This window comes from Chiloscyllium plagiosum, chromosome 3 (genome assembly GCF_004010195.1).
Source record: "Chiloscyllium plagiosum isolate BGI_BamShark_2017 chromosome 3, ASM401019v2, whole genome shotgun sequence".
Classification (NCBI taxonomy): domain Eukaryota; kingdom Metazoa; phylum Chordata; class Chondrichthyes; order Orectolobiformes; family Hemiscylliidae; genus Chiloscyllium; species Chiloscyllium plagiosum.
In genome coordinates this window covers 114,038,239-114,051,868 of record NC_057712.1, presented here as the reverse complement: position 1 = coordinate 114,051,868, position 13,630 = coordinate 114,038,239, and the positions used below count along the sequence as shown (strand labels likewise).

The 13,630-nt window shown below is 40.2% G+C and overlaps 1 protein-coding gene across 2 annotated transcripts in view; it reads left to right on the top strand.

Moving 5' to 3' along the window:
* Positions 1-2,572: 2,572 nt before the first annotated feature.
* LOC122548452 (cyclin-dependent kinase 19-like) overlaps positions 2,573-13,630 on the top strand; it is a 134,824-nt gene continuing 123,766 nt past the window's right edge. The window contains exons 1-2 of one of the 2 annotated variants that reach the window (XM_043687144.1): positions 2,573-2,979; positions 11,704-11,814. In XM_043687144.1, the coding sequence (XP_043543079.1) occupies positions 2,884-2,979; positions 11,704-11,814 (207 nt within the window). In that variant the 5' untranslated portion in view covers positions 2,573-2,883. The remainder of the gene's footprint in view (positions 2,980-11,703; positions 11,815-13,630) is intronic. The other variant, XM_043687146.1, reaches the window with a different exon arrangement.

Sequence of the window (13,630 nt, the reverse complement as noted above, 5' to 3'; positions counted from 1 at the left end):
TGAAAAGGAAACCATTGAAAGGGACAAAGAAGGTAAAAAGCAATGGTGTTTTCATTGCAAAAAAGTAGGCCACATGAAATCACAGTGTTGGTGCTAGGAAAAAAACAGATGTAGGAAAACAGCATAAGCCTGGGAGTTTTGTTCAAGTGTTAACAAAGCACAGTGGAAGCTAGAAAGCTGAATCAGAGTGTACAAGCTGATCGGACGTTGGTTAAGGAGGAAGTGCCAGATTTGCTTAGAAAATATACCTATGAAAGTAAAGTTTATTCAGGTAGGCCAGGAGTAGTAGGTAAAGCGGTTACAATATTAAGGGACACAGTGTCTTCTCAGTCTGTGATGTTGAAAGATATGTACTCCTGAAGGACTATTGCCAGAAAAGGTACTGGTAATGGGAATTCATAGTGAGACAAAAAGCACTCAGTTAATGTGAAGTGAGGCTACAGTATCCAGTAAAGTGTGGAGATTTTGTGTTGGAGTATTGGACAAACTCTCAGCTCCAGGAACACAATTTGTCCTTGCAAATGATATAGCTGATTCACCATTAGGTGTGCCACCTTGAAAGGCCAGTGGAGATGCAGGCAACTGAAGCAATGCAGGATTTGTACCTGGAATCTTCCCCGATTGTGTAGTAATGAGGTCACAGAGTCACCAGTTGAAATCAGAGATCAGACGATACAGATAGAGAAGCTGAAGTGGTATTAGCAGCGACTTTGTTCAGTCAGTTAGTTGAGGCAATTCGGGAGCAAATAAATAATCATGCAAATATTTTTAGTTTTACCGAACTCATTGAGTTACAACAGAAAGATGAAAATTTAAAGCAGTTCTATCATAAGGCATATACAGAGAAGGGAATCTGAATGTATCCCTGAGTGTTATTACCTGAAAAATGATGTCTTAATGACGAAATGGAGACTATCACATATTCAAGCAGATGAGAAATGGGCAGAAATTCATCAAAACGTGTTGCCAATGGGGTATAAAAGGGAGGTGTTGCGAGTGGTGCATGAGCTACCACTTGGAGGTCATTTGGGGGTGAGGAAAACATAGGCTAAAATACAAAGACATTTTTACTGGCCTGAACTGCACTAGAATGTAGTTGAATTTTGTCTGACTTGTCAGACATGTCAGGTAATTGGAAAACCACAAGCGGTAATAAACCTGCACTTTTAATGCCTATTCCAGCATTTGAGGAACCTTTTACAAGAGTCTTATTTGATTGTGTAGGTCCCCTACCTCAAACAAAAAGTGATAATCAGTATTTGTTAATAATGGATGTATTGAATAGATTTCCAGAGGCTGTTTCATTGAGCAATATCACAGCTAAAAGGATTGTAGAGGAATTACTCAAATTATTTTACTAGGTACTGACTACCAGTAGAGATACAGTCAGATTAAGGGTCAAACTTCATATCCAAACTATTCAAAGAAGCTATGGACAGCTTGGGAATAAGACAATTCAAATCTACTATGTACTATCCAGAATCGTAGAGAGCGCTAGGAAGGTGGCATCCAACATTAAAGATCATGTTGAGGGCTTACAGTCAGGACTATCCAGGTGATTAGGATAAAGGAATTCCATTTGTACTTTTTGGGATCAGACATGCACCAAATGAATCGACCAAACTTAGTCCAAATGAATTAGTTTTGGGCATGAGGTGAGAGGACCATTAAAATTGATTAAAGAGAAGTCAGAATTCAGAGACCACACATTTGAATTATGTGTCAAATTTTAGAAAACAATTAAAAAGAGCTGGGGAGTTGGCTAGACAGCACATAAAAGTATTGTAGCATGCAATGAAACAGGAAGTGAGCAAGAAATCAAAAATTCGCAATTTTGCTGTTGGGGATAAGGTATTAGTGTTACTTCCAGTAATAGGTGAACCTTTAAAAGCAAGGTTTAGTTGACTTTATCAAATCAAAAGGAAATTGAGTGAAGTGAACTACTTGATAGGGACTCCAGACAGGAAGAAATCTCACAGAGTGTGTCATGTGAATATGCTCAAAAAGTATTTTGACAGGGAAGGAAAACAAGAGAAGGAGGTGTTGATGATTACAGCACAGAAAGAAGAATCAAATTCCGAGGATTGTGAATTGGACATTGCTCAAATTAAAATGGAAAATGAGGAAGTTGTCAAAAATTGGGATAAATTATTGCGTTACCTTCCTGAGAAAAATCGAAATGACCTGAAAGAGTTATTACTACCACATGGGGGGATATGTGGAAATAAACTGGGAAGTACTAACCTTGTTATGAATGATGTAGATATTGGAGGTGCTGTTCCGATTAAGGCATAACCCTCTAAATTTGGCATAGGTTCAGAAGGAGATTGAACGCATGCTCCAAGACGATATAATCGAAGTGAATTACAGTGACTGGAGCTCACCTGTAGTAATGGTGCCAAAGCCAGATGGTACCCAACGGTTATGTGTGGACTATCGCAAAGACAACGCAATTTCAAAGACTGATGCATATACAATTCCGTGGTTGGAAGACTGTGTTGAAAAGATGCAACATTTCTAAGTTGGACTTGCTCAGAGGCTAATGACAGGTACCTTTTGTTAGAAAGAGCAAAGACGATTTCGGCTTTTGTAATGCCAGATGGACTGTATCAGTTTAAAGTCATGCCATTTGGCATGAAAAACACTCTGGCCACATTTTCAGAGACTAACCATAAGGTCATTGCTGGATTACCCAACTGGGTGGTGTACATTGATGACTTGGTGATTTTTAAGTCACTCATTGAAGGAACATTTACAACATTTATTGGACTTGTTTGATTGACTTTGGAAAGCAGGTTTGGTGATAAACCTAGCTAAAAGTGAATTTGCCAAAGCTCAAATAACCTTCCTAAGCCATGTTATTAGTCACGGATAAATGATCCCATGCGATGCGAAAACGGAAGTAATTGGGGAGTTTCACGTACCATCAACAAAAAGAGTAGTACTACGGTTCCTGGAATTCACTGGATTTTATTGAAGGTTTGTGCCGAATTTTATCAGTGTGACTGCTCCACTCAATGAATTGCTAAAGAAAGGCAAGAGGTTTCAATGGACAGCAGACTGTCAGAAGGTGTTTGATAGCCTGAAGACTGTTAACCACTGCCCCAGTATTAGCCACACCTGATTACGTAAAGCCTTTTAAGGTGGCTATGAATGCCAGAGATATGGGTGTCGGTGCAGTGCTCCTGCAGGAAGACAATGAGAAGATAGAAAGAATTATTGAGTACTTCTCCAGAAATTTGAATGTTCATCAGAAATATTCGACAGTTGAGAAGGAGACTTTGTGCTTGGTGTTGGCACTATAACATTTCAGTGTTTATGTTACCAGTAACGCATTTGAGACAATCATATACACTGATCATAACCCATTGAGGTTTGAGGCGAAATTTAAGGACAAAAATGCCAGACTGTTTATATGGAGTCTGTTGTTACAGCCATTCAATTTGAGAATTGCGCATGTGGCAAGTTGAGAAAACATGATTGCCAATGCACTGTCGAGACCCGAATGAGAAACAGAGGCGTTCGATGGTGGGAGTGCCACAGACTGAATCTAAATGTAATTGTGCCTGTTTGCATGTTTATAGTTAGTAAATGTACATGTGTCTTTTAGGGTACTAACCTCTTTTTTGGGGGTTTTGAAAAAGGAAGCCGTCTTTGGATATTGATAGTTCATTTTGTTTTAAGGGGGAGGTGTCAGAATGCTGGTATTTTTATAAGGTTACTATGCCCTTGAGTTTTTTTTCAGAGAGAGGGTAATTGACCAGGCTCCAACTAGGCTGGATTTGAAAGGTTTATTCAAAAGATATAATCAAAGGGAAGTGGCCAGCTAGCTATGTAACTAGCCTTCAATTAGATTAGAATTTTTGATTCAGTTCAGCAGCAGTGTGTGTGAAGACAGGCTTCTGGGGCAAGTCCAGCTGGGTTATCTCTCTAAATTCAAGCCTGTAAACTCTGGTTTGTTTCATTTTTACTCTTTGTGCTAAGGGATGTGTTTTTTGGGACTGTTGCATGCATGTTCAGAACAGCGTCATTTGGTTGAGATAGTCTGTTGGGTTTTTGGATAGGATAAGTTATCTGGTATTCTGTTTTCTGTTCTTTGTGTTTCGTTCCATAATTTTGTAAATAAATCCTGTTTGTTTAAAACTTGGCAGCCGAACCAGCTAATTCACTCTGGAAATAACCACTATACACTTACCTAAAACAAATAGCAAAGTTATGGTCTGGGCTACATGCTTAAAAATGAGAGGTCAGGCCTGGTCCACAACACATCCACCTAGGAAAGTGGGGAGTATTCAATTAGACTTCTGACTTGTGCCTGTGGATGGTGACAGGCTTTAGTGAGGCATGAGATGAGTTACGAGCTGCAAGATTTCAGCCTCTAACCTGCTCTGGTAGCTAATGTATTTACATGACTAGTTCAGTTCAGTTTCTGGTCTTTGGTAATGCCCAGGATTTCATTGTGAGAGATTCGGTGATGATGATACCATTGAATGTCAAAGAGCAATAGTTATATTTTCTCTTGTTGGGAATGGTGATGCCTCGAATTTGCGTGGAATGAATGTTACTTGAGTTAACTGACCTCCAGCCATTACAGCCATCTTCTTTTGTGCTAGGTATGATTCCAACCAGTGGAGAGATTTCCTCTGATTCCTACTGACTCCAGTTTTACTAGAGCTCCTTGATGTAATGTGGTCAAATGCAGCCATATTGGAGTGTGTATGTGTAATGGAAAAGGAATCATTGGGAATGTAGCTGTTTGAGGCCCCTTCGGGAAGAGTAAACCCAACATAATAAAATTATTCAGTACGATCAAGAGTGACATAGTTGATTGTCTGACTAGGTCCTGAATCTAAATAAAGAAAACTACAAATGTATGGGGCGTGAACTGGCTCTGATAAATTGGGGAATGTAACTTCGAGATAATAGTAAAGGTTAGATATTGGAAATGTTTAAAGGGCATGTGGAGGAACTTCAACAATTGTTCATTCCTATTTGGTGCTGAAATAAAATGGGAAAACTGCCTGACCATGGCTAGCAAGGAAAGTTAAGGTTCATTTGAGATCCAAGGTAGGGGCATATAAATTGGTCAAAAAAACATGAGATCTGACAATTGGGAGCAGTTTAGATTTCGATAAAGGAGGACAAAGAGGTTGATTAAGAGGGCAAAATAGAGTAAGAGAATGGACATGGGGGGAATATAGAAACTGATTGTAAAAGCTTCTACAGGCATGTGAGGATGAAAAGATTAGTGAATACAAATGTAGTCCCTTACAGTCATAAATGGGCAAGTTATAATGGGGAATAAAGAAATGACAGACCAATTAAGTACATTTTTTTTTGGCTGTCTTCACAAAGGAGGACAAATAATGGCCCATAAATGTTGCAGAATACAGGATCTAGTGAGAGAGAAGAACTGAAAGAAATCACTAAGTAGAGAAATGATGTTGTGGTAGTTGGTGGTATTAAAATCCCTATGGCTCAATAATGTACATCCCAGAGTATTTAAGGATGTGACCATAGGAAACTGGTTGTTTTGGTGATCATCTTTCAGGATTCTATAGATTCTGGAATAGTTCCTGTGTTTTGGAAGGTAGCTAATGTACACCCTACTGTTTGAAAAAGGAGATAGAGAGAAAATTGAGAGTTGTAGTGTTAGGTTGACATTGGTGTAAAGAAAATGCTAGAGTCCGTTATAAAAATTTATAAAAGAGCTATTGGAAAACAGTGTGAAGATTGTTAGAATTAATGTGGATTTATGAAAAGGGAATCATGCTTGATAAGAATCCCTACAGGATCATAGAATCCCTACAGTCGTGAAACAGGCTGTTCAGCCCAACAAATCCACACCGACCCTCCGAAGAGTATTCCAAATAAACCCATTTCTCATTGCTCTATAGTTAGTCCTGACTAATTCACCTAATCTGCACATCTTTGGACTGTGGGAGCACCTGTAGAAAACCCACACAGACAAGGGGAGAATGTACAAACTCCACACAGACAGTTGCCAGAGCCTGGAATCGAACCTAGGTCCCTGGTTCTGTGAGGCAGCAGTGCTAACTACTGAGCCACTGTGCCACCCAAATCTAATGACCTTTTTGAGATCGCAACTAGATGCATTGATGAAGGGGACTAGTGGATGTGATTTAGTGGAATTTAAAAAAGCTTTTGATAAGGTCACACCTTGGCGTTTAGCATGTAAAAGTAAAATGTAGGATTGGAGGTGGTGTACTGACCTGGATAGAGAATTAGCTGGCTGACAAGAAACAAAGAGTAGGGATAAATGGATATTTTTCTGAGTAGTAACTAGTGGTGTACTGCAGAGATTAGTGCTTTAACATTATCTATTAATATGGGTGAGGGAACTAAATGTAATATTTACAAGGTTGGAGACGACACAAAGCTTGGTTGGAGGGTGAACTGTGAGGAGGGTGCAGTAATGCTTCAGTGTGAATTGGAATGTTGAGTGAGTGGGCAAATGCATGAAAGAGGAAGTATAAAATGGATAAATGTGAGGTTATCTACTTGGGTAGCAATAACAGGAAGGCAGATTATTATCTGACTGGCAATAGGTTGGGAGAGGGGGAGGTGCAACAAGATCTGGGTGTCATTGTACACGCGTCACCTGAAAGTAAGCATGCAGGTCCAGCGAGCGGTGAAGTTAGCACAGTATGTTCACCTTCATAGAGAAAGGATTCGCATTCAGGGGCAGGGATTCTAGATTAGAGTGGTGCTGGAAAATCACAGCAGTTCAGGCAGCATCCGAGGAGCAGGAAAATTGACATTTCGCGTAAAAGCCCTTCATCTTGCCCGAAACGTCGATTTTCCTGCTCCTCAGATGCTGCCTGAACTGCTGTGCTTTTCCAGCACCACTCTAATCTAGAATCTGGTTTCCAGCATCTGCAGTCATTGTTTTTACCTTCAGGGGCAGGGATGGCTTGCTGCAATTGTGCAGGGCTCTGATGAGACCATACCTGGGGTCTTGTGAGCAGTTTTACCCTCCTTTTCTGAGGAAGAGTGTTCTGACCATGGAGAGAGTGCAACAAAGATTTACCAGACCGATTCCTGGAATGGCAGGACTAACATATGAAGAAGAGACTGGATTAGTCAGGACAATATCCACTGGAGTTTAGAAGAATGATGGGAAATCTCATCAAAACATCTACAATTCTAACAGGACTAGACAAGGGAAATGCAAGAATGATATTCCTGATGACAGGGAATTCAGAACTAAGGGTCACACTCTTAATGATATGGGATAAGCCATTTGGGATTGAGACAAGGAGAAATTTCTTTCCCCAGAGAGTGGTGAACCTGTGAATTTCTCTGCCACAGAAAGTGGTTGAGGCTGAAACATTGAAGTTTTCGAGAAGGAATTAGGTATAGTTGTTGGGCGAAAGCAATCAAAGGGCATGGAGAGGAATCAGGAACATGGTATTGAGCTGGATAATAAGCCATGATCATATTGAATGGCAAGCAAGCTCAAAGAGCCAAATGGCCTACTCCTTCTATATTCTAAGCTTCTTTGTTTTTACCAAGGCTGTAAAGAGGTCATGAGCTGAATAGCCCTGATGGAACCAGAACTGAGCAGTATTACTGAGCAAGTGCTGCTTGATAACACAATTGATGACGCCTGCCATCACTTTACTGGTCGACGGTAGAATGATGTTGTGGTCATTGGATGGTTTATATTTGTCCTTTTTTTTTGTATACAGGACATACCTGAATAATTTTCCACATGGCTGGGTAGATGACAATGTTGTAACTGTTCTGGATCAGCTTGGCTGATTTGGGAGTTGTAGTTAATGGAGTACAGGTACAAATGCCAGAATGTTGTCAGAGCCCATAGCCTTTGCAGTATCTCGTGCCTCCAGTATTTTCTTGATATAACATACAGTGAATTAAATTGGCTAAAGATTGGCATCTGTGAAGCTGGGATGTCTGGAAGAGGCTGAGATGAATCATTCACTTTTGGCTGAGGCATTGTAAATGCCTCTGCCTTAACTTTTGCACTGATGTGGTGGGATCCCCCGTTATGGAGATGGGATGTTTGTGGAGCCTCATCCTCCAGTGAGTTATTTAATTATCCTCCACTAATTGTGACTGGATGTGGCAAGTCTGCAGGACTTAGATCTGATCCTTTTGTTGTGAAATTGTAGAATCGTTGCTGTTCATGTGACTGGCATGCAACTAATCCTGTTTTTCAACTTCACCAGATCAAGACTATATTTTAGGTATGTCTGGTGCTGCGCTGCTTCTGGTACTCTTCATTGAACAGGGTTATACCCTGGTTTTGATAGCAGTGGTAAAGTTGAACAAATGCCTGGTCATGAGGATGCAGATTGTGTTGGGGTAGAACTCAGCTGCTGCTGATGGCACACAACACATCATGGATGCCCAGTCTTAAGTTGTAAGATCGGTTCAAATTTGGTCCCATTTAGCATGGTGATAGTGCCTCACACTACGATGTAGGGTATTATCAATGTGAAACTGTAACCTCATTTCCACAGGCACTAAAAGTGTCATGGATAGGTGTGTTTGCAATAGATTGATAAGGATGATGTGAAGGATGTTTTTCTGTTGTGTTTGTTCTGTCACCGTCTGCCATGGACCCATCTAGCAACTGTGTCCTTTAGGACCCGACCATTTTGGTCAGTAGTTGTGCCGCTGAGCTGCTTTTTATGTTGGACATTGAATTTCCCCACCCGAAGTACATTCTGTGTCCCTGGCACCCTTAGTACTTCCTCCAATTACTGTTCAACATGGAGGGATATTGATTTAATGAGCTGAGGGGGACCATTACATGGTAATTCACAGGAGGTTTCTTTGCCCATGTTTGACTTGTTGCCATGAGACTTGATTGGATCCAGAGACAATGTTGAGGACTCCAAGAGCAGCTTCCTTCTGACTCTATACCACTGTGCACTACCTTTACTGTGTCTGTTCTGCCAATGGGACAGGATATACCCAGGGATAGTGATAATGTTGTTGAGGACATTATGTAATGTGTGCAAAAGATTTGGCCTTTCCTTGAATGTTGCCAAATAAAAACTTATTTTGATCCAGACCTAGTCAATCAAATGTTTCAACTCCCATATATATTGCAGCTGAGACTCTGAAATATGTTGAGCACTTCCCGTACCTTGGCAGTCACCTCTCTCAAATGTCCTAGGGTTGGGTTGATTGTTTGCAACTATCACAACTATCTTACGATATGCTAAGTATGACTCTAGCCAGCCAATGCCCAGTCCTCCACATTCTGTAAATTTGAGCTCATTCAAAAGTCTGCTGTCCATGTTCTAAATCGTAACCCTTGTGCTCACTGACCTTCATTGCCAGACTCAGCTTTAACATTCCATGTTTGTTTCCAACGTCTCCACAGCCTTATCCTCTTTTTCTGCAAACTCTTCTTGTTCTAGAACGTCTTGAGATTACTGCAAGTTACTATTTCATTGCACATATCTAATTTTAATTGCTTCATTCGCAGCTGTTTTTAGTGGCCAATGCCCTAAGCTCTTAACCTGTTTGCGTCTCTTTTGTCCTGTAAGAAACACCTTTTAACCCTACCTACATTTCCTGTATTACAACTCTGCATTCCGTTTTTAAAATGCATATAACTGATTATGTAGTGCTTTGAGACATCTTGAAGTTTCCCTGAAGATTGATTTTTTTTTTGTTTCTCAACTTGAATCAGATGGAATGGAAGCAGGGCAGGAAAGTAAATGTTGCTAGTGGATTACATGCCAAGATGCTGCCTCTGCTGGTAACTCTAATGAGCTGGGGGTGAACAGGGAAGTGAAATCTTCCACCTCATTAATTAGACTTTATCAGGAACACCAGCCCAGTTGACAGTGAACTGTGAATTAATATAACTCATTTAGCCCCCTTTTAGTTCTTCCAGTCTTTTGTTTGCTTCAGAATCTTTCAGTCATCACCTATTTAATGATGCTTTAAGGTTTTCAAGAGGTAATCAAATTCTAAATGGTTTCCTTTATGGATGTAGTCGCGATAACACCTCAAACTGACTGTATTTCCTGACTGAATTGAATCAACAAGAATCAGTCATGTGACTTGTGGTAGCCATTTTTAAATGTCATATGTTTTTCAAAATGGCAAATTAGCTTTCTTTACAATGTTCTTAGAAAGTAGCTCACCTCCATTTCTGCTCATGGAAGCCACTAATTGGATGGTAGACTTGTCTCTGGGGTCACCTGTGAAAATCATGCTTCATGATACACTGATAACAGTCGTAGGTTTGTGATCCGGAATGTAACACTTGCTATTCTCGCCTCATCAAGTAAAATCTAATCCGAAGTCTATCTTTTTCTTTCCTTTCTGCCTCTTTCGTCAAGCTCTTGGATATCTTTCCAAATATCCTAATCCTAAGTAAGACATACAGGTCATTCTGCTATAATGTGCATTTTGTTGTATCTCCATTGATGCATTGGGAGCACCGTTTCAAAAGCATGAACTTTCAAAAATGTGTGTTCACTGTAACGCAATTACATCACCAACACTTTAAGCATTGTTTCTAAAATGCAATTTTTCTGTAATACATGATTGCACAAGAATGCAACCATCATGTTAAAGAAGAACTGACTGTATACATAATATTCCTATGTTGTTTGGTATCCTATTTTGTTTAGTGACACTTCTTCTGTAATACCTTTGAACATATTACTACATTGAAAAACTTCTTGTTGGTGCTGTTTTAGTTAAAGGATTGTTCCAGCCAACCTTGAACAAGTTGAAATACTGGCCTCTGTTACAATAGCCAGTTGTTTTGTTCTTATATATTTGGATTCCAGAAGGTGCCAGGACATAAGTTGTGTTAAATTTAAATGTGTCTAATGAAAATGATCTTCACAAAGAGTAGTATCTGTTGTTAATAATGTAGATTTTTTTTATTTGGATCATAAGACGTTAAGAAATAGAAACAGGAAGAGGCCTTGTGACCCCCTTGTGCCTGCTTCATCATTCAATAGGAGTATGACTGATTCAACATTTCTCTCGCTCACTTTCCTGCCTTTTCCCTACAACCCTTGATTCCCCTACTGATCAAACATCGGTGTGTCTCTGTCATAAATATACACAAACACTCTGCTCCCACGGCTCCCTGTGGTAAGGACTTTCAATGATACCCAACCCTCTGAGAGAAGCACTTCCTTCTCTTAGTCTTCAATTGGTTCTCCTTTATCCTGGATTCCTGATGAAGGGCTTTTGCCTGAAACGTTAATTTTCCTGCTCCTCAGATGCTGCCTGAACTGCTGTGCTTTTCCAGCACCACTCTAATCCAGAATCTGGTTTCCAGCATCTGCAGTCATTGTTTTTACTTCTCCTTTATCCTGAGACTATGGTCCTCGACTCTCCCATAAGAGAACTATCCTCTCAGCATTTCTAACAAGTTTATTTTCACCCTGCCAAAAATGCAGTACGTGAATATTGCAAACCTGTTTTTTAAAAATCTTTAATTGTTGTAGTAATATGGCCGTATTGAACATTGTAAACCACTGAGGCATTATTCTTTCTTTCTGCATATTAAAAGATATAAAGTTTGAGTGACAGCTATACAATACAGTTACTGTGGGGATAGAATTGCTTTGAAGTGGTGACCTTTAATATCGCTTCATTTTACTTTTGTATATTTTCTCCATTGGCTTTGAATGTTGTTACCCAATTAATTCTTCCTTTTTTTTCCTCTGTCAGTTGTTGCGAGAGCTGAAGCATCCCAATGTTATTGCTTTGCAAAAGGTGTTCCTTTCACACAGTGACAGAAAGGTCTGGCTCCTGTTTGATTATGCAGAACATGATTTATGGGTAAGGACCTGGTCAATAGAATATTAAACACATAAATTCCTTGTTTGATATTGCATGCAACCAAAGTACAACCTGCCATGCCTTTCAAATCTATCCTCCATTATAAGCCAACAAAACCATTATTTTGCTGTTAAGTAGTGAAGATTTCACAATAGCAAGTATTTATTTAGTTATTATATATTTCTCTGCCCTATCCACAATAATTTCACTTGTATGTAAGCAGTGCATACAGTAGCAGTTTAGAAAAAAAATTGTTAATTCTGACCTTTTGCTTTTGAAAATTAAAATTTTCAAAAGACAAAGTTTCCTCCAAAAAATGCCAGCCAACAAAATGGGCAGATGAGCTTCATGAGTCAGGATGATGGCACTTATTGAGCAGCTTGTTGGAATCATAGAGTCATAGAGATGTACAGAACGGAAACATAACCTTCGGTCCAACTCGTCCATGCCAACCAGATATTCTAAACTGATGTAACCCCATTTGCCATCACTTGGTCCATATCCCTCTAGATTCATTTTCCCATCCAGATGCCTATTAATGTAATTGTATCAGTCTCCACCATTTCCTCTGGCAGCTCATTCTATACATGCACCACTCTCTACGTGAAAAAGTCATCCCTGAGATCTCTTTTAAATTTTTCCCCTCTCACCATTAACTAATGCCCTCTACTTCTGGACTCCCCTACCCCATGGAAAAGACCTTGTCTATTTACCCTATCCATGCCCCTCATGATTTCATTAACCTCTATAAGGTCACCCCATAGCCTCCGTTCCAGGGAATACAGCCCTGGCCTATTCTGACTCTCCTTTTTGCTCCAATCCTGGCAACATCCTTGTAATTCTTTTCTGAACCCTTTCAAGTTTCACACATGCAATACTTACCTCAGAGAGTGGTTTTCGCAGAGGTAATTTATTCTTTTCCAGTGTGATAAATATTTGAAGTAGGGAAAGATTCAGAATATGCTGAATGTGGTGGAATTAATTGTAGTGCTGGCATAGACAATGGGAAAAGTCACCACTGCCAGTTCAGCTAACTATGGAATTCTGAGGTGCACAGGGATAGATGTGTTCTAGTGCACGAGTTAATCTGTATGTTAACAGAATGTTAATAAAAGTTATGGTATATAATTGAGAAGGCTCATGGGATGCTATCCTTTATTAAAACAGGAACTTTACGTAAAGGTAAGGATGTTATATTTTAGTTATACAGGGCACATTTGAAACTCCCTTCTGAAATGTGTTTGGGTCTGCCTGGAGCATAGACTGGTGGTATAGGAAGATAACTTCAAAGTTTGTGCGAAGATTTGTAGCTCGGGTGCTCGTTGTTGTGGTTCTGTTCGCCGAGCTGGAAGTTTTTGTTGCAAACGTTTCGTCCCCTGGCTAGGCGACATCATCAGTGCTTGGGAGCCTCCTGCGAAGCGCTTCTTTGATGTTTCCTCTGGTGTTTATAGTGGTCTGTCCCTGCCGCTTCTGGTTGTCAGTTTCAGCTGTCTGCTGTAGTGGTTGGTATATTGGGTCCAGGTCGATGTGTTTGTTGATGGAGTTTGTGGATGAATACCATGCCTCTAGGAATTCCCATCGGGTCCTTTGTTCTGGTGAGTTGTTGTCTGAGCGTGGCTGTTGGTTTGTGTGCCGTTATGAGTCCTAGGGGTCGCAGTAGTCTGGCTGTCAGTTCTGGGATGCTCCTGATGTATGGTAGTGTGGCTAGTCCTTTTGATTGTGGTATGTCCTTGTTCCGTGGTCTTTCTCTTAGGCATCTGTTGATGAAGTTGCGCGGGTATCCGTTTTTGGTGAATACCTTGTATAGGTGTTCCTC